This window comes from Marmota marmota, unplaced genomic scaffold (assembly GCF_001458135.2).
Source record: "Marmota marmota marmota unplaced genomic scaffold, marMar, whole genome shotgun sequence".
In the NCBI taxonomy this organism is placed as follows: domain Eukaryota; kingdom Metazoa; phylum Chordata; class Mammalia; order Rodentia; family Sciuridae; genus Marmota; species Marmota marmota.
This window is the reverse complement of record NW_025999842.1, coordinates 45,409,319-45,435,204: the sequence shown is the minus strand read 5'-3', so window position 1 is coordinate 45,435,204 and position 25,886 is coordinate 45,409,319. Positions and strand designations below refer to the sequence as shown.

Genomic DNA, 25,886 nt, shown 5'->3' with positions numbered 1-25,886 from the left:
AGCCTTGAACTAAGAAAATGTTTTGTTACTTTTTTGTTCTGTTACACAATTTGGAAGCAGATTTAGATGTGATGGTACAGAATCTGTGATTGTATTAAAACAAAGAAACAACAAATGAATAATTATCTATATGGTTGTTAGGGAGAAATTTCACCCACATTGTTGTTTATATCCTCCTAATTGTCATTGCCATTTTCTTTCATCTTTGTATATATATGGAGGATTCCATGGCTATTTCCACATTATCATGCTACTTATTCCAGTGATGTCCTTCACATTAGAGAAGAAAAATATACCACTGTCCCAGTCCTTTGCTGTTCATAAAGACTCAAATGAACTGTCCCCTAACTATCATTCCAAATTTCTTTTCTAACACTCACATTCCTTAATCCATGTCAGGCATACCAACACTTCCAAGTTTACTCTTGCTTTACAATCTTTACATTTGCTATACTCCCTTCTTTTTTCTCAACTATATGCATGCTTTCACATTTTTACTTTATTCAGGATGGTACTCATTTTTTTTTTCCAAACAGTGAAAAGCCAAATGGCAATTACTTTGTGATACAGAACTGAATTCATCGATTTTGTTTTAGAGAGTTTTGCTGTTTTCAAAGTTATTTAGCTGTTACGTTTTTAAAAGACTGTTATGCAATGACTATTCTGATTAATATGTGTAGGACAAGACTTCGGTCTCAGAGTTTTTCATTGTTGCCAAGTACAGTCTGTACAGTTTACTAGTTGATTGCTTCCTTCATTTATCTGTATTTTTTTGCATGTGTTCTGGATGTCTAGACCTTTCCATTTTCCTCACTGCCACCACTTTGTCCACAATACCATCTTTTCTTTAGTATACATGTAAAAAGCAAAGGCTCTTCACTGGTCTCTCTCTACCAGGAATTATCTCCTTCAAATCAGTCTTCAGCAAGCAGCCAGAAAGGCCATATGGCAGAGAATAAGTCAGAACATGCTCTCTGTGGCTCTGCTGGGTCCCTGCTTATGCACTGCATTCCAGATGTGTCATCACAATCTGAGGGCTCTGTGTGTTCCACTTGTGCTCGCCTTTTTCAATCCCTTGTGGGATTTTCTTTGCTCACCAAACTCTAGCAACACACGCTTTCTTTTACTCTCTTAATCTTCTCTGCTACCTTAGGACCTTGGCTTTTTCTGCCTACAGTACTCCTTCAGCAATCCTTTAAAAAGCAAAACAAAACAAGAAAGAAAATAACAACAAAGAAACTTGGATTCCTCTATTAGATTGATGAAAGGAAGGACATTTCCGTTTTGCTTATTCACAACAGTGTCCCTTTAGCCAGTGCCATGATCAAAGTCCAGAAGACATAATGAAGTGTTTGCTATCAAAGAAACAAAAGCAAAGTTATAAATGTCATGTGAATGGCATGTATTTAATGTGTTGAATGGAGGAGGGCAGCCTCATCACTGCCTTTGATGCACTGAGGAGGAAGGGAAGTTTCATTTGACCTGTGGTGGATGCATAGGATCTGCACAATTGAAATAAGTTAAAATAAATAGTTGCACTGTTGCAGTTGAAAGAAGTAACAGACATTACAAGAAGAGAAAATGACATGTTCTTCTGGACAAGTATTAAATATAGACTCTTATACTATGTTTTTTAGGGAACAAACATGAGATGAATCGGAAATTGTACTTTGCAAAGGAATTTGAATGCTAGCTAGTCTAAGACATATAGGTATATTGTGTCATTTGATTTGAGGACCTCTGAGGGAATTGGAGTTGGTTACACATGCATTTGTATCCACTTCAGAAAAACTGGGATGGGACATGATTTGGAGGATGATTAATTTTTAAGGAGTAAGTTTAGTGGTCTCTGTCAATCCTAAAAACTTGAAATGATGAACAGTCCTGGAGAAGGGGAGGTACAGTAGAAAGAATTGGTCATGGGTGAGAGGTTATGGCAGAAATATTATTATGGATATTATGGAATGTCTGGAGGGAAGAAGTCAAAGGAGCTTTTGAGATTTTTAGCCTGGGATTCCAGGTGAAATATATGATATTATGAATAATTGGAAGACTTATAAGAAGATAGATTAGAATTCCAATTGTAAAGACTCAGTTGGAGTGAGAAGATATCTATCTAGTTTTCAAATCTTTAGGCATGAGGGTAACTTTTTTAAAAAAAATCACAGTGTATTAAATATGGATTCAGTGCAAAATAAATTGATGGTTCCTTAGAAATTCTTTGTATTTTGTTAGCTTCCATTTCATAGCCTTTAGCCAATACTATCAGACATTTTCATGTTGCTTAGCTTAAGAGAAAAGCATATGTATTCAATTAAGTAGTATTTAAAAAAATCCTAACATAGTTAAACATAATGTGTGTTTTTATGCTGATATTATCCACATATAAAAACGTATGTAAGGAATACAATGTGTAAATGTTTTCCTTATGCTTCATGTGGATTTCTGGCTGTCAAGTGAAATATTTTTTCTTGTTTTTTGTGAAACATTTTATAGAATAAAGCAAACTCCCTAAGTCTTCACCACTTTCTCTGCTATTCAGAATTTGAATGCTCCTGATAACAATCCTCCTAGACCTGTCTTTTTCTTGCAGAAAATGTTTTAAAGGGTTGGGAGAAGGGGGGTTTTCTTTCTAAGACTATTGGCCAACAGCATTTCTCAATACTCAGAAGAATGCCACTCAATGCAGTAGGTGGTTTGAAATATTTACTTAAGGGTAGATAAAGAGTTCCCACCTGTCATAAATTTCCTATGTTAAAACTCCCACTGGGTTTGACATTTCTGTGTTTTGTGCAGGATTGCTAAAAAGTAGTTACCATGGCCAGAGTGGATGATGCATGGTAATGATGAAAAGTAGGGTGTTTGGAATTCAACATGGATGGTAAAAATGCAAGATGTCAGAGAAGCCATATATTAAAGAGCATTTGAATTGGAAACTGAATCCCAACCTGCCACTGGGAACATTTTGATCATTTTGATTTATTAAACTTTTATACCAGCATTCAGATGGAACTGAATTAAAACCTTTAGTCTTGGATAGTTTATGATACACTAACCCTTGTGTTACTCGTATCATTTTTGAAGGTTCTCTTTGCAATGAGTGAAGAGGAGAAGAATGAGTGAGGAACTTCTATTATAAGGCAATTTTCATTTATATTCTTGCATATAAATTTAAGTTCTTCTCCTTTGCATTGTTTTGCAGATTAGCATTTTTTGCAGTTTCAAAGTTTTAAGTATCTTAAAATTTTGATTTTTATCAAGCATATTTGAAACTCTGGTTAATAATTTTCTCATTTGAATGTTGACTTAATACACATGTCACATACTATATTTTCATTGAGGTATGTGTACTTGTGCACTGAGAGTTGTCTGAGTTTGACTGTGTTTCTGTTTCCCACTTTGATGAATAAATATTCAAAGCGAAATATGAATGCAATCCAGAAGCCCAGCTTAGAAAAAAATGCATTTCCTATAACTATTGGAATTCTGTACATCAAGTCTTTTAAAAATCATCTTTCAGCATCAGCAGTCATGGGCAGTCTTTTCTGAACAGTGGCTTATGATAAAGAGAAATCAATTACTATTAGAGAGGCACTGTAGGTTAAAGACATTGCAGGTTCACACTTGGTTTTGCAGCCAGAAGAGGATACTTAACTGTGAATCAGGAATGATGCAAAAGATGGATGAGACAGAGTTCAAGGAGCAGTAATGTGAGGGTCCAGGGCTATCATTCCAAGCTGTCTCAGCAGTAATGATGGATGGTTTGGTGGCTAGAAGTAATAATACCAGATGATGAAAGATACATTTCAGCAACTAGAGCCACAGCATACCATCTACCTGTTGAAGATTTGGGGTGTAATGATTCCTGATTTGCAACCAAACAGGTTTGCTGCATTTAGCAACACAGATTTTTGGCAGCTGTGAAAGAAGCAAGTAGCATATCAAACACTCCTGCACATTGTAAATTTAATTACCTCATATTTATGCATAGTAGTTGTTGACAGGAACTTGTAAGCTATGCTAATATGGTAGGTAATTTGTTACCTCCAGAAATCACTTTCCATGTGTCTTCTGATCATTATCATGAAACATGATAAATGATCTAGCCCATGAGGTATAAATGAAAATGAAATGGATAATTGGATTCTATGTCTAAATTGTGGCTGGAATAGTTGCAGCAATTCTAATTGAAATTATCTCATAAAAATGCATTTGGCAATATATCAGTGACCTTTCATCATCTTGAACCTATGGTATTAGACTAAAACTATTCTTACGATGCTTCAAAAATTCATCAGTGTTACAGAGCTGGGACCTTGTGAGTGAGGCAGCATAAATATCACCCCTTCAAACCGATTCTTGTGATAAAGTCAGAAAGATTTCGGACATGTCACTCAGAGTAACAGGAAAGAGTTGATTGAAAGGATTGGAAAAGGGTAAGGAGCTACTCTTAAGACAGATAGAGTGAATGCTCTCAATGAGGACAGGAACAATGTGCCTCTCCTGTGCTCCAGTTTTATTGGGGATTCCAGAGAGTCCCACCCATGTCCACTTTTGATTTTGACTCACAGCAAGATGATACCAGACTGTCAAGTACCCACTGCAATGGCAACTCTAGGTTACCTTGACCCATGCTGACTGGTTCTAATTGGATTCTTAACCATACATTCTTACAGATTTTATGGTTAGGAGAAACTGTCCTTATCTCTGAGTTTCAGGATCTGGTCACAAAACTCTCCCCCTTCAGGATAACTTGGGTTCCTCTTATTAACATTATTTTGGGCCTGCATTTCTCTGGCAGTTAACAGGTAGTTTTCTGAAGAATGTGACACATCATGTCTACTTAGGCCAGCAGTGCTGCAGGTAAATTGCTTTTTGGAAAAGAAAGAATATGGGGTCAGCTCAGTTAACCCATTTTGTAGAATTATTCTCTTAACTTCATGTTCCCAACATCTTCACTGTCTGTCCCCTAACAATAGTATTTTAACAAAATATTCTCCAATATCTAAATTTTCTCTTGCCTTTTCCTCCTGTATGTATTTTAAACATATTACTTATCTATGGTTGGTTTTATAAATTAATAATGATAATCTTATTTTTATATTGAAAATAAAGAGTTTTATTGTTACCAATGCTTGGATCAAATGGTGTAGAAATAGGGCCAGATACATTGAGATGGTTTTGATGAATATCTTTCTCATTACCTCCTTGTATCTTTCTGCTGGGTAATGGACTTATATCTTCTTGCTGGATGTATGTGTTTACTTTGATTTTTACAAAACAGTGTTTCCCAAGTATCAATATAAAATAAATTAAATATCAGCCAATTTTACCTTTTCTCTAGTCCTTCTCTTTAGTTTACTCTAAATAACAAAATTATTTTATTACAAACATGAAAAACTAATATATTCATTGGTTAGATTAATATTTTTGAGTAGCTACCATAGGTTAGTCATTGTGTTTGTTGGTAATGAAATGGATAAGATACACAATCTATAGGGTCTTAAGGTTTCATCTGAGCTAGTCTTTAAGTTATGGCATATTATAATTTATTTTTTGTCCCTTATTCTATAATTCCTTTCCCTCATCTGGCTTCTTTTCATGAGGGTCCAAGAAGTTCATAGACCTTCTGTTCACTAAATATTTATTCCCAAATGAAAAAATACTATTTGAGCTTCTATTACTGATAATCCTCTGGGAATTAAAGTGCTATCTTGAAATGTGCCTTTTTTTTTTTTTTTTTTTTAATGTGACATGTCAATAAGCAGGACATGTCCCTAGGGACTTCTCGTTCCTTTCTTGACTTTTTTATTTGAATGTCTGTTTTTAACAACTATTAGCAGTTAAGATAGCTCCAAATGAAAAGCTTATTTCAGTAACTAATTCATATAATGGGAGATAATGATCATAGTCTAATGATTTATTCTTCTTTCTAGTTAGTGTAAATTTCAGGAAACAGAGTCTAAGTGTTTAGTGTAAGTTGTAAAAAGAAGCACCTATTAATATTACATACCCAATGTGCCAGGTGCAGTGACAGAGGTTTTATGTCTATATTTACATCTATTTATCTTATCTAGTTTAATAAATATTAATTTCTGTTTTTTTCCCCACAGGGAACATAGGTCTTAAAAGGTGCTCTTACTTTTCAGTTTCTTCATGGCTATCCAAGAACTAACTAAACTTACATAGTGGTATTAAGAAAAATGCCACTAGAGGTGCAGATTTAAATAAATGTGAATACGTATAAGAGGTGTGAGATTTTCTTACCCTTAAATTTCAATGATGCTAAATATGAGGTTACTATGATTATTATCTTATAACTTTAGAGATTATGTATTTACTTTAAATTACTTGGATATTATTTTTAACTCTGTCTTGCCCTGACAAGTGACATTATAATTAAAACCTACCATTTTTTTTAGTCCTGTTCTCTGTAGAGGAGCAAGAGATAGATAACCCTTTCTAAATCAAGCTCAGAGTAGTTAAAAAATGACATTTGACTTCATACATGTTTTTCCCATATTCTGATGAACTGACATAAACATGCGCACATACACCAATACTGACTCATGTACATTGATGAGCTCATGCAACCAATATCTCAACATGCCCAGGAGGGCTTTGCTATAAGTTAGGCAGAAGCTGGCACAAGTATAGTCTATTAAAAGCAAATAAATTAATCTGTTATTCCTCCTGATGAAATTCTTTGACTTCAGAGCTCCCCAGATTGGAAAGAAAAAAATCATCAGAATTTAATAACTTATTCTCTTTCTGAAATAACAGTGCCTTGTAAGTAACGAATGCCCATCAGCACTTATTCTAATTTCATATGAATACTAAAATCACCCACCTTAGTGGCACTCAGCAAGGTAGGTTTTTCTATGGCCCAGTCATCTTTGATCAAATCAGATGAAAATCTTTGACTTTTTTTTTCTAACAGATTGTTGCCTCTATTTTTATTTCCAGAATGGTAAAATAGCATTAGAAATCTCAGGATGAGATTCCACCTGAACTTAACAGTCTTCTCGTGGTAGGGGTCTAAGTGGGTTTTCAGAGGAGTTCAAGACTCGTTACTTTATTTATTGTTGAAGAATAGTATAGGCATATAGAAAAGTATTTATTAAACACACACACACATACTTGATGGATACTACTAATTCTCTCAAAATTTTTCTTACTCCATTATGATTAATACTCTGCCACCCCAGGGTGACCATTGTAAAGTTACGCAATGAGTAACTTAGGTCAATATAATCCTAAATAGTTCATATTTATTCATTTAACTTTTCTTATTCAGAATTAAGTTTTTAAAATTTATTCGTATTGTTGCCTGTAGTGTATGGAATTGCCAGGTCATAAGGATGCTTATGAGTAGTTTTACTAGCTAATGACAAAACATTTTCTCAATTTGTTGTGTCAGTTTATACTCTAACTTGAACATGAAAGGTCTTACTGTTATGTGTCCTTACCAATACTTGATATGGTCCTACCTTCCATTTTTAATTAGCTTAGGTTAATTTTTTCATTTGTCCATAAGTGTCGCCTCTTAGCAAACACTGGTTACTAATATGTCAAGCATATGAAGATGTAAACTCAAATGTAAATAATTTAAAATCCATGCCTTCAAAGAGCTTAATGTGGTCAAGAGAGACAAAATATATAGATAAGCCTCCTCTTAAGAAATACTGCATTTATTAGCAGCCTGGAGAGGAAGTGTTTTCAGGGGCATTAATGACAATGCTGAGGTTTGAAGTTGGGTGATTTTATTCAGTGTATAAATGGGAAAATACCATTCTAGTCAGTATGTGAAAGGTAAAGATGGGTTGATTTTACAAGAAGTTATTTCTTGGCAAAATACCAGTTGCTAAACATGAACATGTATTTGGAAATCAGAGTGGCAAGACATAGAGTTGGACAGGTCAGCAGGGACAGATCATGAAAGGGCAGTGTATTTTTCAAACAATACATCTTAACTGGGCATTCTGGCATATGCCTTTAATTCCAGTGGCTTCAGAGGCTGAGGCAGGACAATCACAAGATCAAAGCCAGATTCAGCAACTTAGCGAGGCCCTAAGCAACTCAATGAGACTCTCTCAAAATTTAAGCAATTTTTAAAAAGGCTGGGGATATGACTCCAATGGGTAGGCAGTCCTGAGTTCAATTCCCAGTTACCTTCCACCCCCCCAAAAAAATTAGATATTTCCTTGAAGATTATCCTCACCTGTCTTAATAAGACATACTACTCCATTTTTCCAGTCCTGTACAGTAAAATATGGAGAGAAAAAAAAAAAAAAAAACTAACTTTGGTGGCATAAGACTAGCCATTGTATAATGTTTACTGTTCCTGTGGGCCAGAAATTTGGAAAGTCGTGGTAGTGATGGTTTTCCTGGGTCTTCTGATATTTGGATCTTTGGCTGAGAAGTCTCAAAATGAATAAATGAAGGCGATTCAAACTCCTAGAGGCTAGAATTTTTAAGACTTCATCCATATGTCTGGCACTTAAGCTGGAATAACTTCTCCAGCAAATTGTAGTTTTTATGTGGTGTCTCAGGGCTCCAAGAACAAAGGTTTCAGTTTTTATTGAACAGTGGAGACATATGTGGCTCCTCAAGACCTAGCCTGAGAAGTCTCATTCCATCTCCTTCCTTTGTGCTGTGTTCGTTGAACCAGGTATGAAGTCCCTTAGATTGAAGAGGATAGCGCATGGGCCCATCCTCTTAATGGGAGAGCTAGAAAAGATCCATGTCCATGTTTTCAGATCACTATGGTGATTTTTGTATTCCGTGCCTCTGTTTCAATTTTTATGTTATCTATAGTATTGTGATAGTCACAAAAACTATCTTGTATTTTTTTTCCTGGCCATTCTGTTCATAATTTGAATATCTCCTAGCTGAAACCATGATTGGATAGCACAGTCTTGAGCATTGACCTCATCTTCACCACATAAATTGACATGTGCCTTTAAAGGAGGAAAATATTTACAATGAGTACATTTTTTATCCCCTTAACATGATTCGCATGTATACATTAATATAAAATAACTTTTAAAAGAAGATTAAAAATATCCATAAACCAATTAGTGCCTTTACTTTTTGAACACACCATTGTATTGTACAGAAATGATATATCTAATATACTTTTGTGATTAATTCCAAAACTGACTGTCTTGACATTTGCCCAATGTCAGACTCTAACTTTAAAACCTAAACCTAGACATAGGCGTATACATTTTAAATATAAGGATATGACTTTGGAGTAGAAAATGGTACCCTTCAGTTACAATATAAAGATCTCTCAACCATCATATTATATTAGTCTGTCACTGTACAAAAACACATGCCAAAGGAATATACTTTCCTCTCCTCTTTATACTGTTTAAACTAGTAGGCTTACTCCCTCAGTTCTTTGTTCATCTTACAGCTGCTCTTTGAGGTACCATTTATAAGAATCTTCAGTGTTCATGAAAATATTAGCACATATTATTTGTTATCATACTTTCCCCTAGCAAATTTCCAGTTGATGTGGGTAAAGTTGGAAAATTATGGGAAATTTGAAGTTCACAGTAAAGTGCATATGAATAGTCTGGGTTACCAGCTATTTCAAATCCTGGTTTTTAAAAAGGTATGATATTTATCAAAGTAGATGAAGGAGGTTTCTTGTCATTTAGGAGTGGTAGCTGTGAAGGAAAAACCCAGCCCTTTGCTATCAAATTGCATTACCTGGGGTCTAGAAAACCCTTTATTTAAGTATGCTAGAAACCCTCCATTTCTGTATACTAATGAATCACAGAAGTAGGTCTCTGTTCCAATATTTTATGTTTTAGATGATATTACTTATTTTGATATTCTGAATGTCTAGATGCCTCATTATGATATAGAAATGGAAGTGTTTGAAGGTATTGAAATTAAAGTTTTTTTGTGTGTTTTTGCTCTCTCAGCAGTCATATTAATTTAATATTTTTCACACAGATAGCTGTGTATGTGATTAAGTACCTTAAAATGTCATTAATATAAAAATGCTATTTTATCAAATAGTCCCTAATTATTCCTATGTACCTCCTGTTTCCATCTGATTATAAAGCTAGATGTGGTTATTTTAACTTTGATCGTACTCAGAATATTGTATGTAGACAGATATTTGACCTCAAAAGGAATATTAATAGAACTAGATGATTGTGTAGTCAGTTTTCCTTTCCTGTAATGAATTACCTGAGATTGAGTACTTAAAGAACAAGACAGGTTTGTTTAGCTTCCATTTGGGACTGAAAGTCCCCAAAGTAGGCTAATAGCCCTGGCAAGATCCCCTGTCTGTATCAAGTCATGGTAGATGAAATTGTAGGAGTTTTACATGTGAGAGGGGAGAGATCACATGGCCAGACAGAAAGCCAGAGCTGAGAGAGGGGCCAGTCTTGGCTCTTTATGGCAACACTTGTGAGAATTAACTCAAGACCCCAGGAAAACTATCTTCACCTGTTCAGAAGGAAATGTCCTAATGACTTTAAAACCTCCTGATTGGTCAAATCTCTTAAGAGGTCCTACTCCCTCCATGACATTGTCACACTGAGACCACGTTTCCAATGTATGGACCCTTAGGGGATGAGCTATATCTAAACTTTCGTAATGATTAACATGATCATTCAGAAGTCCTATTACTATGGCAACAACCATGAGGGCTCTGTTTTTGTGACATTGTCCTTTGTTTTCATCATTATGCCTGTGTAAGCTCAATTTAACCACACAAAACCTTATTTTCTTAGTTCAGAAGCACAAGTAGAAGCACACAAGAGTCTGTTCTCTGGTCTCCATTCAAATTTCATGACTCTTAAAGCAATTTTCTGGAATCAGCTACATGTCCTGAACTTGTATCTCATTAAATGTCCTCTGTGTCCTTATTTAATCCAGAATATTTCAACCAATAAAACACCTGGGTGTTTTTGCTTTTTTGAATCCCCAAATTGAAGAAGTGTTGTACAACTGCTATTTATATCATATGGTATAGGGAATGAATATACACTGGTTTGTCTGTGCCTGTGTCACATTTTTCTTCTATGAAGATTTTTTAAGTCTCTGATGGTTTATGTTTTTTGAACTGAAAAGAGACTTAAAATGATGAACGCTCTAGAATTAGTAGTATTCACATAAAGTTCGTTATGTACACAATGACTGACGTGTTCTTCAGATGGTTTTACGACATCATCAAAATTTCATTTCCTTTATAAAAAACAAATATTTTATTTGTTGCATAAACGGATATGCCAGTGCTCCCAACTCCCCACCTCTACTCCCAGTGGTTACTCTGTACCCTCCAGAGTCATTAAGAAATAAAAGCTAAAGTTTCCACTGATTAACTTAGAGTCAATAATCTTGCAGTTTACCTGCCTGGAAATCAGGGTCACTAGTGGAGGTAGTAAATAGAGGTTCCTGCTTCCGTGGCCAGACTGCCATTACAGCAAAATAATGGCCATCTGTTTGTAGCTTCATATACATAAAACCCCACGTAATATTTTAAGTGGACTTGGAATGTTCACAAAGTGTTTATTTATAAATAAAGAACATATGCTTATTATGTATTATACTACCAGCCACTACAATTGAGTGTTAAGACCCAGGGAACAAGTAGGCAAACTTATGTGTCTTTGATTATAATTAAGTGTGGGGAAAAACTTTTAATTGCACAGTTTTAAAATTTCTGAAAATTTTGAATTTAGTCCCATCAAGTTATTCAAAGTATTTATTTTAAATATGTGGAAGATATAAAATATTTTAAATATTTTTCTTTATTATTTATAAAATATTACATACGCATGTATAAATGTTTATATATAAAGACATCATAATGTTATTGTAGAGACTTTTAATTGCTCTCTCTCTTTTTTACTGTATTCAGGCATTTTGTCTCAATATGCGCTATCATAAAATGAATATGAATGGTATTGTACTCTAAATTCCTTAGAATGCATAAGGGCCTGGGTCATACAAGCTAGGTGTATTTAACATATTATCAGGACATGCATTGTTATTGCCAAACACAGTTCTCCTGCTTTGTCCCGGCATGTGTATTCCTCCTTTATCCAACCGTGTATATGTTTTATTCTTCTACCTCATAAATGTGACTGATAAAATAGTGATGTGAATGCCTGTTTATGACTGTAGACTTCAGGGAACTAAACAGAGTTGAAGGGCTTTCCTAGTTTTACTACTGAGTTGATTGTTATTCTAAGAATAACACCTGGATGTTCTTTCTCTTAAATGTTATGAACAGTTTGAGCTCTGACAAAGCTTAAATGGGAGATTAAATGACCATAGAGAAATCTTCTGTATTTATGAGGTTATGACTCATGCAAAAGGATCCATAATTTTCATTATAACATATGTGACTTGTTGTCTTGTGGATTGTAATAGAGAGGCTTTTGTAACGTTGTTAAATTATTACAATAACCCATGATTCTGAACCAATTATTACAAAGAGATTAATAAGGAAGAGTAGGTTTTGAACAAAATGAGATGCAAATCCATATTATCTTGTAGTTTGATTTTGTGTACTGCAAAGCAAATAAATTTTACTTCTCAAAAATCCCTTTATCTTTTCATATACTCTAAATGTAATCCTCAACTTGTTTTCAGTTTCTGCTGACAGATCAAAAACAGAGTTCTGTCTGTGTCTTTTTATTTGAAGCATGTAATAAAGTTATTGCAGCAATGTTTTCAAATCAAGGTGAATAAAATGCCATGGTAATGCATAGGATATAAAACTCAGAATGTAAAATTTGCAGTTTCAACGATGAACTGATTCTTCTTATTTCAGCACTTTAGGCAGCAGGAAAAAGGCATGTCACAGAGTTTAAGTAGACTAATCCTACAGATCTTGAAGTTTAAAAAATGAATAGGTATCAGATACTGACTTGAGATACAAAATTGTTGTTCCATATGAAGAATGGCATATTTAGCATCAGAATTTTTTCCTACCCTGAACTACATTTTTGGTCAAAAAATATCACATGTATATTTTTTGATGCTTGTAGAATGATATGTTCTTATATATCATTCCTGATTTATAATTTATATTTTAACTACTTAAAATATATAAGGGGGTAACTTTTTCAATGAAAATATTCTACAAATTTTTTAATTGATCTGATTTGACCAAAATAAAAAAAGAATTATTGCTAGGTTTGTAGTTGTGCTCCCCCCCCCCCTTTTAATAAGCTGGATAAATCATCTGATGCCACTTGGTCACTAAGCAATTGCTTAGAAAGTGTTCTTTTGTTCCAGTCAACTAACTCCTTTAATTAAATAGTAACATTTTATAGGTGTTGTGTATCAATGTCAGAGCAATTTGTTGGCTACATGGTTCAAAGAAGGAGGTAGTAAATCTCACTTTTGAGGACTTGATTTCAGCATCTGAAAGTAAATTTAATAAATACAAAAGTATGCAAATATCCCCATCTTCAGAAGAAGATTGTTGTGCCGAAATTGTGTATATTTTCTTGTACTGACTACATAAAGTTTGTATAGGTACGTGTACTTATTATGGCATCTGTAACTTATTTTTAAGGCATTGTTGAGCCAGCCATTTATTCTATTATAATAACATTAAATTTTTTTCAGGCAGTGCAAGAAATACTGTGACTATAACTATGAGCAAGTTTTATGGGCATATTACAAATTTTATTAGATTACAGGAATAAAAGAAAAAAGCAATTCACTCATGGTCTCATAGTCCCCCAATAACAGGCAGGTATTAACTTTTCTGCTACATTTTCTAAACCTAAAAGTTTTCTTCTGGTAGTGATGTACCCCCCACCACCACCAACAACAATTGAATATGTTTTGCACTTTTTAAAATGAAAACTAATAATTTTTACAGTGTGCCTTCTTAAGGCTTGTGGGAATTCTATTGAATAGATACATTATAATTAGCTATTGTTGAATATTTTGATTAAACTTTTTGGGTCTCTTAAATTAGTTCCTTATAACAAATTCCCAGAAGAAGAATAACTTTGATTTAAAAACACATTTTTATTTCCTGATATATATTGATGAAATGTTTTCCAAAAACATCAGTTCGCTTGACTTTGAGCAGCTGTGTACTGGAGTGCTCATTTACCAATGCCTGTTGGTACTAGTCAAGCCTGTTTGGATAAATGAGCACCCCATTTAAAGGAGAGCTTGTGCTGTCTTTCTTCAACCTCGGCTCTATCCTGCTTACAGAGGAACTAAAAGTGATGGAATTTTAGGTACACATAAACAATGTACTGTTTGCTTACCAACTTACCTACTGGCATCTGAAACCATGAAACTTGATGGTTTCTCAGAAGTTATATGTGTTTGGAATCTTATGAGTATACGGAGTGGAGCACAGTTTACATACATATGCACAGTTAAACATAACTATATGCTAACATCGATTTAATTTTCATAGGATGATAATAAATTGTAATAGTTCTCCTTGATTAATATCGTACTTAGTGTATTGCCAGCATAGTGGCCTCAGGTATGTCAACATCTTCATTTTGTTATGTCTTTTGTCCACCAGTGCAAGATTTTGAGCCATGTAAATGTTATAATTTGAGAATGTATCCATCAGTTGGCTTGATAGATTTTTTAAAAAAGGGATTGACATGATGTCAATATATAAATATGTAATTATGATAACAGTAATTTATAAGAAAGAAAATTTGTAGACATTTCTGGTTATATCATTGTATAAGTAAAAATTATGAGATAGTAGCCAGAAAAATGGATGGGTTAGTATTTGATTGCCTAAGGAATTTTTAGGACTGAAAGTGTTAAGTATCAGAAGAATTACAGTGTGAAAATCATGAAAGAACATCAGAACATCACTCTCTTCATTAATATTTCTAGGTTATAGTTCATAAACTGGGGTACAGTAGAAACCTTGATAAATAAATCTAAAAGTTTTCAGATATGTATTTTATGTTTTAACATCTAAGCAAAAATAAAGCAAATTATGTTGTCATATAGTAAATGCCCAAAGAAAATGTTTCCAATTATGAAAAACTTGCTTTGATTTTTGTATTTTGGGCAAAGATTATTTATCTATTTATCAGTGATATTATTTCAATTTTTACAAAGCACTCAAGTACCATTAAATTATGCTGTTATTCTATTTAGGATAATTTAAAAATTATTGTAGGGGAGCTTAGGAACACCTGCATTATGTGGTATGACGATGTCACATTTCTTTCTTTTAGCTTCTTAATGTTCCTTTGTCTTTACTTGAAAACCCAGTAGGTGGTGAATAAGAAAAAATAAACAAAAAGCATAAACAGTGAATTTATTGTTTAACAGAAAACACAACTAGATAAAAATACCATAAAGAGGGTAATAAGAAATAGAATAATCCAACTCGTAGTGATATATTCACTTAAACAACTAGTAATAAATAAGAAGACATCTGTCTTTATCAAAAATATTCTAATGTGGGTTTTGCAGGAATTTATATTTGGCAAGGAAGCACTAACTCTTGCATTCAGTTTCAAGGTCATCATCTCTATTCTCATTTCTTTTCACAACAAATAAATTGTAAATACAAAAAGGATAACAGATATATTTTTAAGCTCTTTCATATTTTTTTCACTGCTCTGAACCGAATTTTCTCTGATGAAGTTTTTTTTCCTACTCAGAAGTTTCCCACAAAGTAGGAAAAAGAACTGAGCTATTTCCTTAAAGGAATGATGAAATCACAGTCCATAACGTGCTAAACTGAAAATTGTCCCCCAAATATATCAGTTTCTAATCCACAGTACTTGACAATATTATCTTATATGTTAAAATAATTTTTGCAGATGTTAGTATATTAAGGATTTGGAATGGTGAGTATGTTCTGAATTATCTATGCAGGACCTAAATGCAGTCACATGTGAGAGATGGAGGGAGGTTTGCCTATAGACAGCAGGGGAGGAGGTGTGTGAGCACTAAGGCAGAGATGGGAGGGATTCCATTGTAAAACAAAGAATACTAGCAGTTACCAGAAGTTAGGAGAAGAATGAAATTGATATTTACCTGACAGTACGGCCTATTAACACTGGATTTCTATCCAGTGATACAGATTTCCAGTTTCTGGCTTCAAGAACTTTAAGAGAATAAATTTTTGTTCTTTTAGTTACCAGGTTGTGGTAATTTTTAAGATCTTTGTCTCCTTCTATATTGGGAGGGTTAATCCTAGGAAACTTTTATGTCTCGGCCTTATTGACAACCAAATAAAACAGTTAGGAAGAAGGTAGTATTGAGAGGCATTCAGTTTATCTGTCTGGGATGATGGTGGTAGAAGTGTTATTTGCCTTGACATTTACTTTGTTACTGACATTTTCTGACTTCCTGGCTTCTATTACTGATTTTGCATTTTATTGATTAACTGAATTTTGATAAGTGACACGTTTGTAAAATACCATTACAATAGGAATAATTGGATGAGAATATACTTTCATAATGGTTTCCTTGATTTTAAGACACATTTAAAAATTGAAATATAAAAACAAATAAAGCAAGCCGAATACATAATTGGGATTTTATAATAGGTTAGCTCTAGAATAATGAATGTAAGTCATTAATTGAAAGTTAATTGGTAACATTGGCAAAGTTTATCTTGTATTTTTGGATTGCATGCTTCAGTTGATACCTAGTGTACAACTGGGATTTATTTGCACCACACCTCTGAGTCTGATAGTGTATTAAGTTATGAAGAATATTAATATTGCTGCAGAACAATTACTTGTTCATTTGCCAACTGATTAAAATTCATGCATAATTTATTGAAATGAATAGAGATTTTATAAATAAATCTCCTTGTTCTCCAGGGTCTAAAAACAAAATACACATGCTAATATAAGTCTACTTTTTACCTCCAACGTAAAAATTTTAATGTGTTGTGGTATATTAGTCTCATTAATGTAAGTTTCACTTCTTATAATCATGATGTTAATCAATGCATATGCTTATATTCCTCTTTTAATATTGCTACAGTACCAGATTTGAGCTCTTGCTTTGATTATTAGACAAATCTTGTGCTTGACCCTAGCACATGGGATAGAAAACTGAACAGAATGAACTATTGCCTTTCTTCAGAACACAATCCTGACTACATCAACCTTACTTGTTTTATTTACACATAATACTAGAGTTGGATATTCATTTCTGGTTTAAAATTTATCTATGCTCTGATTTAAAAAAAAAAAGAAATTAGTGTCACAAATATTTTAAAATGTCATCTCTAAAAATTTTTCTAAGAATGCCTAGTTCATTAATGAAGAAAATGTAATACAAGTTAAAAGGTATATTCAAGTTTACCCTACTATTACATATGCATTTTTTGAAACCAGGCCTCCTGACTTCAAATTTCATTTTCTTTTTATGTCACTTCATTAAAGATTGAAATGACAGGAGAAATACTATGCCTGTTTCTAATGTGTTTTGCTCTAGCTTTCCCCTCCCTTTCTCTGCTTTCCATCTTTTTCTCTCTTGTTTCCTTCTTGTTTCCTATGGCAAGAGTGTTCAGGGTTTTGATGGGTAAGATCTAACATTGATAGACACGCATAAGGTCAGGTTTCAGAGCACCTATACATTTGTAGGTCAACCAGGGTTTGTTATTTATAATTCACTTGGTGTATTGTTTTTGTTCATTCATCATGTTAAGAATCAGACCTCTTCAGGTCATCTTTGAACTATAAAGCAAGTGAGGTATTGCTGCTCTGGGGTAGAAGCACAGTGCTATGAATTTAACACTGTTTCCTACTTTAACTTACATTAGTCAGTATATGAGCCATCTGGAATAAAAACAAATATTGCACATTTGTGGCAACTCAGTTTATTCACAAAATACACACTGCTGCTTTAAATCCGTGTGGCATTTCGAGAGTCTGGGAAGGCATTTGCATTTTTCTATTATGTTCATTTCTCTATTCAGTTTCATTTAGTTTAGGGTTTAGAGAATATGTTAACTTTTTTTTTCCTTCTTGTCTGCTAAAAACTTCTGTAACTCTATAAATTTTTCTGTAACTCTATAAAATTTGTTGGATTTGTGAGTGAAATTTCGTTCTATGAAATGTAGAACTTTAACTGACAAATGAAAATTCTATTTTTATTTAAAAATAGAATTTTATTAAAAATTTTATGGTTTTATTTAAACTTTTTGTTGCAAATAATTTCATTGAATTCATTTGTGAAATTGGAAATAGTTCACCTAGGAAACAATGTTAACTACATATTGTTGAAATAATTTGTAAAGCATAAGAAATAGATTTTTGGATAAAGTTTATAAATCAAATGTTTAACTACTTTTCAATAGAAGTAGTTCAAAATATGTGCAGTTTATATAGTGTAATTTTCAATCTTAAGTTTTATTTTTATTTTAAACATGAGCACAGTTAGCCCCAGATTATATCATTCTTTCAGTAACTAGTTTGAAAGCTATTAACTTAATGAGCATTGATTATTGAAGGGAGATTACTTTTATTTTTATAATGATTTTGGATAGGATGAAAAGTGTATTACCTCTATTATTCTTTATTACAGGATGCTGTTTGCTTCCTATATAACTCTCAATGTAATATAATGAATTTATTGATTTATTATAATTATTTCTCCCCTACAGTATTACCCAATATGTAGAACAACTTATTAGTTAGTAATTTGTTAATATTTGTCCTATGAATTTTGAAGGAAGATTCTTGAAAATGATCTTACTATGTGTAGGATCCCAGGCCATCTTGTCTTATCTTTTTTTTTTTTTTTTTTTAAGAGGATGTTTTTAAGTCAGGGATTTATAAGCTAGTAAATTTTATATCATCAGAATTAAAATGTAATCTTTGGGCTCCAACTAAAAATGTTTGATTTATTTAAACAAGCATAAGAAGGTAAAACCTGTCAATGGACTTTTATTCCCCCCCACCCCGTGGCATTTTTTTGTTTTCCTATGGAATGCAATGCCAGTAAATAGGAAATACAGTGTGAAGGATGCTGGCAGTGTGTCCTTGAATTTCCTGTGTCTACATCTCCAGCCCACTACTACCTGGCACGGGTCAGGTCAGTGTGAGAAAGCATTAGGTTGTTGCATTTCATAGTTTCTCTTATATGTGATTTGTTCTAACATTTAGAAATAAGTGTTAAATCAACTTGGGGGCAATTACAACTTTATTAACAGTTTTCTGCAAAGTTTTTTAATGTCCCTTAAAAATGTGAGAAATATTGTTCTAAAGGTTCAGAGAAAACCCCACCTGATCACGTGTCCTAATTATGACTTCATGACCTAAAGTTCTCTGTGGAACTACAGTTCTCAGCCCCTACAGACAGGGCTGGGGCTGTGGAGTCCTTCCAAGGTCAGTCTTTCACTTCACCTGCCTTGTTGTTAAAGGGGTAAAATGTGGTCCAATACATCATTCATCATTTCCATCAGTTCAGACATTGAAGTGATATTTCTCCAAGTTTCTTTGAAGCAAAGAATGATAAGCAAGCCAAAATTAAATTACAGTGTACCTTTGACATTTGAATTTAATATGTGATACATTGCCTTATCACATGCTATTCCCAAAGGCCAGTGATTCGGAATCATTTGTGATTTTTGCCTAGGTGTAAATTTCAGTTTCTCACTCTGGGATGTGGGTGTATGGGAACAGTTAAGCACCTGACATCCACTTTCATATTCAGCCTCATTGCTTACCTTCTGATCTCATATATAGGAGCTCTGAAGAAGTAGAAAACAAAACAACAACAACAACAACAATAAAATATCCCTTTGCCATATTTCATAAATGAAATAAAACAGTAAAAATCAGGTCTGCTGTTAGCTAATGAGAGTTTTTCATGTCTAAATATTTTCTTTATGTCTCTTGTTTATTATGTCTTTACAAATTTTATCTCCTGGAAAGACATGCTTTTGATGAAAAAAAAAATGTGCAATATGGTCATAAGGCTTCACCGAAGTATTTGCTCTTTAAAAGTGTAGTTGCCAGACAACTTCAGTTCTGGTCTTCTTTTAAATATTTGCCATATACTAAGAAATAAATCGCTCAATAGGGCTTTGGGTTTCAAGAGGCATTAATATGTCTCTGTATTTTAATGTTTCAGATTGTTATCTAATCAGAGCACACTCTTCTCTCCTAGAACCACCAAGACCTATTGCTCCTCCCCAGCTACTTGGCGTTGGGCCTACATATTTGTTGATTCAACTGAATGCCAATTCAATCATTGGAGATGGTCCCATTATCCTGAAAGAAGTGGAATATCGAATGACATCAGGATCCTGGACAGAAACTCATGCAGTCAATGCTCCAACTTATAAATTGTGGCATTTGGATCCAGATACTGAATATGAGATCCGAGTACTACTTACAAGACCTGGGGAAGGTGGAACAGGACTTCCAGGACCTCCATTAATCACCAGAACCAAATGTGCAGGTAAGACTGAATAGTGGGTATTCTACCTGTGAAGGAATCTAGCATGAGATATCTAACACAAATACAATATTTAATGATTTAATTACTTGACATATAATATCACACTATTCTAAGAAGTCCAGTGAACTAGGTAATTACCTACCTTGACTATGTCATATTTGGCTGACATAAAAGCAATGTATGTGCTTCCTTATTATTAATCCTAATTTTGTTTTGAATCTAGAGTCTTGCTTGATCATTTTGGTGAACCTTCTGTGTATGTAGACCAATCATTTCTGATAGCTGTGGATGAAAGTATTAGTGAGAGAGGAAGACCTTTCTAGTTCAAGCAAATGCTTATACCCTTTTTATCACGTAGACATGGTCTTCCTCAATAATATTATATTCAGCATAGAGACCATATCATATAGTATGGATAATGCTTTGAAAAATAACTGTTCTATTGACAATATCCTATTGCTGAGAATTAGTTCAGCAGTCTGACCCTCATCTCTCAAAAACAGAAAGGTTTCCTTTTATGTTTGTTATTATTCTCCCCATGCTTGAAACAGACTGGTGAAAATAATAGTATGTGAAAAAAAAAACATAAAGAATAATAAGTGAAATAAAATAATATGTAATCATATATCCTAACACCTTATTACACTGTTTTTATAGTGGGAAGAATTTTTAGCTATTAAAAGCCACTAAAAATTTTAATAATCTAAGTGATTTGAGTGCATTTTTCATGCCCTACATATTTTATTGTTAAAAATGGTTTAATTTGTAGTTTAGTTTAAAGAGGCATTTTACATCCATCATGCATTATGTTGAAATATAGAGTTAGCACATGAATGTATGTATCCTTAATATCTTATGAGTTCATAAAAATTGAATTCCTAAACTGAGAATCTATGAAAATGTTTATATAATGTCTTTTATTTCTTGAACATCTATAATATTATAGAACTACTCACCAAGAATATTAATCTACAATAAAGCTATATCCATAAAATATTTATATATGTTTTTAAATTTAGCTACATTTTTATATATTCGTTGAAACTATTTAAAGATGTTTATTAATTGAAAATACCTAGACAACCATTAGTCTGAGATTTAGAGACTAAAGAGACCCCTAATTTGTGATTGAACCCACAATTGCCTCTGGTGTTTTCAAAGCAGCTTTACCCAGAAGAGGCTGGGCGGTCTCCATGACTCAGCTTAAATCTGATAATTGGCTTTTACATAGTCTATAGAGGTACATCCTTCATGTTACAAATTACTCTTATATGTACTAGATATACTTTTTCAGGGAGAGGCAAGTGAAACCCCACCACCTAGTCACAGAAGTCATTAAAAGAGGAAACAGTATGGAAACTGAAAAGTACTTCACTATTCCAAATTTAATGTGCTGACAATGAAATGGGGAACAAGAGTCTGGTTTACTGAGGGTATCATCTATGTGTTTTCTAATAAAATTGCCTTTTTACTGCACTTAGTCTTCATAATGGATATACAAATTATACCAACCAATGATAATTGACTGTTCTGTGGTCTTCCTCTTCACTTCTTTTACCCATGCTTGTTAATCATCTGCTTTCTTGTCCTTTATTTTGAACAAAATGTCTTTAAAAATGAGCAGTGTATGTTAGTATAGTATAGTTTTTGTTTAAGCTAGGAATTATTGGAAATTGGCCTTTGGTATGAGAGCTGCAGAGATTGCAGGTAAATCAGGCTGTGTTTTAAAGTTCGCTGTTCTCTATTAGGTGAATGACAGCACTATGTTAATGAATGTTGATTTATCTCTGTTGAATGCTTATGTTCAGAGTGTGCATTGAACTGTAATAAGTAAAAAAAAAATGACTGCAAATTGATTTGAGGTACTTTATTCTGAGAATAGCCTCATCTGTGTGGGAGGGAATAAAGTAAAAATATCTTCCATGCCATAGCCACTTCCCTACTTAGAAAGTGCCTTGACACTTTGGAACCATATCGGTCTTTTTATCTGATTCTTTGGGGAAAGTTTTGTCTGTGTACTCTTTATAGAATTAAGTGGTATTAGGCTCAATCACTTGTCATTTTATTTCCAACTATAGAAATTTTATTTTTAAGACCATCTTTTACATGTGATGAATCTTTGTCACATGTGTTTATTATTGTTAATTAATGTCTTCACAAGGTGTGCCTGATAAAGGATATTGCAGGGGTGGGGGGAGGCGGTAAGTGCTACAGACTAGATTTTCAAGTGCATTTTAGATTTGAGAGAAGCCATGGTTACAAAATTCATTAGGAAAGTCTACTAATCTTGCTCTAAAATTAGAATAGGAGATAAAGCTCGTGGAAGCATATGCGGTAATGATTTTTAAACAATTTTTGAAAACCAGAAGTTGAATATACTTGACAAACATTGTGTAACAAATATAAAGTCGGTATTAAAGTATGATGTCCATCTGTTTCCACTCTTTAAGATCCATTTCCCTTCAATTTAACGTAACTTAGACTTCATAGTGACACTATTGTCCTCAGCCTAGGATTCCATATCAACAAAATAGAATGCAACTTACGCTAACTATGATGTTAGCTGATATTTGATAACGATTTCAAAAGTTGGATATTTCTTCATAATCAGGGGAAATGATCCTTTTGAGATCCCAAACATAATCTTTGGAGGAAATTGCCATCTAATTCTATTAAATTGTTCATGCCCTAGTTACCACTGTTTCTATAAGGGGCACTGAGTACTAGATGTACAATTCATCTGGTTTTACTTAGACCTGGGTGTATTCACCTTGTAATTGTTGAGTTTTAGTATTAATATCATCTAGTTGAATAAATGTTGATCATTTTGAAGCCATGCGCGTTAATAGCATGCATGTTAGATCATCAGGAAACCTTAAAGATAAGTATAAATACTTTGCTATATATGTGAAATCATTTTCACATGGATTCTTTGTGAGTTACAGAGAGTGATGGCTACTTGCAGAAATTCTTCTATCATTTTTTTTACTGTATCACAGAGGAATGGTATTTGTCATTTCTAAGTACCAAAGAATAACTTAGTTTACTTATCATTGTCACAATACCATTTTAATGCACATAATTCATTAATATTTTATTTTAGGAAACAGTAAATGACTTATTGTTTGGAAGAAATTCATCAATAGATATTTTTTCTAGCAAATCAGTTTAAAGATTTTACTTATGCGTACAATGGATAAAATGTTAAATTTTCTAAAGAAAATGTAAACTTTTTTATAGCTACATGTGGATTAATTTGACTTTGGAATTCACGTGAAATGAATCTATCATGATGTTTTATGTCCACACCAATCTATCAGCTAGATATATTATTGTCTTACTTTTGTATTTGTTAAATTTAGGACTTGGGGAGAAAAACAACATAGTTGATACTTGTTCATTATATTGTAATACCTTTACACAGTTAGGAAAACTACAGGGCAGCCTGGCTTCAAACCCATTATCAGTACTTTAAAAGCCTTAATTATTTTCCTTCTTACCCCAACACAGGTAATTTCCCTCCCTCATAATAGTATGGAATAAAAAATTAAAAGGACAGCAGGTAAAATCCAGAAGACATATACCTTTTAAAAAATAGCTTCTGCAAGTCAACCTAGTTCCCAAAGAAAGCATAGTTTAATGTTTGCATATTCCTGTTTATTGAGAGCACAGTGGATTGGTGCTTAACAATCAAATATATGCTGTGCTTAAATACTTGAAACAGTTTTTTAAAGAAGTATAAAAAAGTGTTTTTGTCCTTCTCTGATAATGTCCTGCCTGGTTACCAAAGCTATTTTTTGTTTACTTTCTAAAGTACATTAAAATCATTTGGTAAGTGCAATTACTTGCTTCAGGGTCTCTCAAGTTAGGAGAGGTGGTAATTACAGCCTCTGGTGGCTCAGGCCACCTACGCCTGCCTCAGACTTCTCTATGAACCTGAGGGGTATTATTATTTTGCTGTTAGTTTACAGCTTGACCCATGTTGTTGTTCACATAATGCTTCTTCAGGCTTTTTATACATCTTAAAAAATGGCATAAATGTGAAGTTGTCTTAAATGGGAAGTAATTCAAAAACTCCATTGAACAATCAGAGAAAGTATGTTTGCTTTTTTACTGTGTTTGTTTCCTCTGGGTACACCATCTGGTATAGAAGCTAAGAAAATACAGTTTCTCTTTCTCTTATTAAAGAGAAATAAAATATGCCATCATCAGGAATTGTCTGCATTGCATACTTTGGCAATTGCACGTTAAAATTGCTCTTTTAAATTGCCTTCTGCTTCTGGGTAGCCTATTGTGGAACTGCTTTATGATTAACTGACATTTTAGCAGCATCTCCCTCATAGGGAAGGTCAATAGTTCAGAGTGTCCAGAATGTAATATATTTACGCAGTTGGGAAAACTACTCTCTACTCTTATATTGTAGTTCAATGCTCTCGGAAAATTTTAGTTGAAACATGTAGGTCTATGAAGCAGTGAAAAGGAAAGTGTCTTCTTTTAAATGTAAACATTTACTAAAACTGCATTTTTTTTCTGTCCTAAATCCAAAATGGAGGGTAAAAAAAAACCCAGAATAATATTTAGATTCTCCAAATCTATAAACTGTGTGACTGAATTTTGGCCTTTTGACTACAGTTTCATTAGCAACATGGTAGTCATCAATCATAAAAACTCGTTATCCATTGAAATTCTGCCTAGAGTTTAAAACAAAATGAACAGCTTTTGTAAGAATTAGTTTATAGGATAAGGATGACTTACAACTTGATTTATATTGAAGGATTATATCAACGCTTTGAAATGTATTAACTTATATATAATCATATGCGTGTACAATTTTGGTTTTGTTTTGCGGTGCTGGGAATTGAACCCAGGGCCTCACTCAGGCTAGGCAAATGATTTACCACAGAGCCTTATATGCTTTCTTTATTGCTTTTGAGCAAGAATTTTAAAAAGCAATACTACTATTATTGAAGGCAGGACAACTGGAAATAAAAATCCATAAGTAACAGAATACAGTTCTTTAACATTCTTAAAAATCTAAGAGTAAAATTGTAATTTAGGTTTCTTTCCTTGTTTAGTAAGTAATAACCTGATTTTATTTTTCAGATTGTGTAGAAAATATCTAGGTTTAAAAAAAAAAAAAAACATTTGTTTATTCAGAAACCCTTTTCTTGGCCTCTTTCTTTGTTAGTAGTAATGGGTTAAGTGCCAGGTCTCCAGTGTTACACAGGCAATTCCTTGACCATAAGGCCTACTGGTCACCAGAGACAGACATAAACAAAATAAAAGGCAAGGAGATGTGAATAGAATTCAAAACAGAGAGAACAGCATGTTTACTCTAGTTTTAAACATTGCTGATAATTTGGGGGCTCTGAAAATAGGTGGATTCTGTGGATCTTGGGCTCACTCTGGGCTTGTGGTTGAATTGAGGATGGCAGGAAGCCTGCAGCTTGGTCTCGTATGATTGATCTGTT

General features: G+C 33.4%; 1 protein-coding gene across 20 annotated transcripts in view; it reads left to right on the top strand.

Annotated features, from left to right (window-relative positions):
- Nucleotides 1-25,886, top strand: part of Ptprk (protein tyrosine phosphatase receptor type K) — a 536,216-nt gene that overhangs the window by 297,085 nt on the left and 213,245 nt on the right. For all 20 annotated transcript variants that reach the window (XM_048798085.1, XM_048798091.1, XM_048798079.1 and 17 more), the window contains one exon: nucleotides 20,122-20,415. In XM_048798085.1, the coding sequence (XP_048654042.1) occupies nucleotides 20,122-20,415 (294 nt within the window). The remainder of the gene's footprint in view (nucleotides 1-20,121; nucleotides 20,416-25,886) is intronic.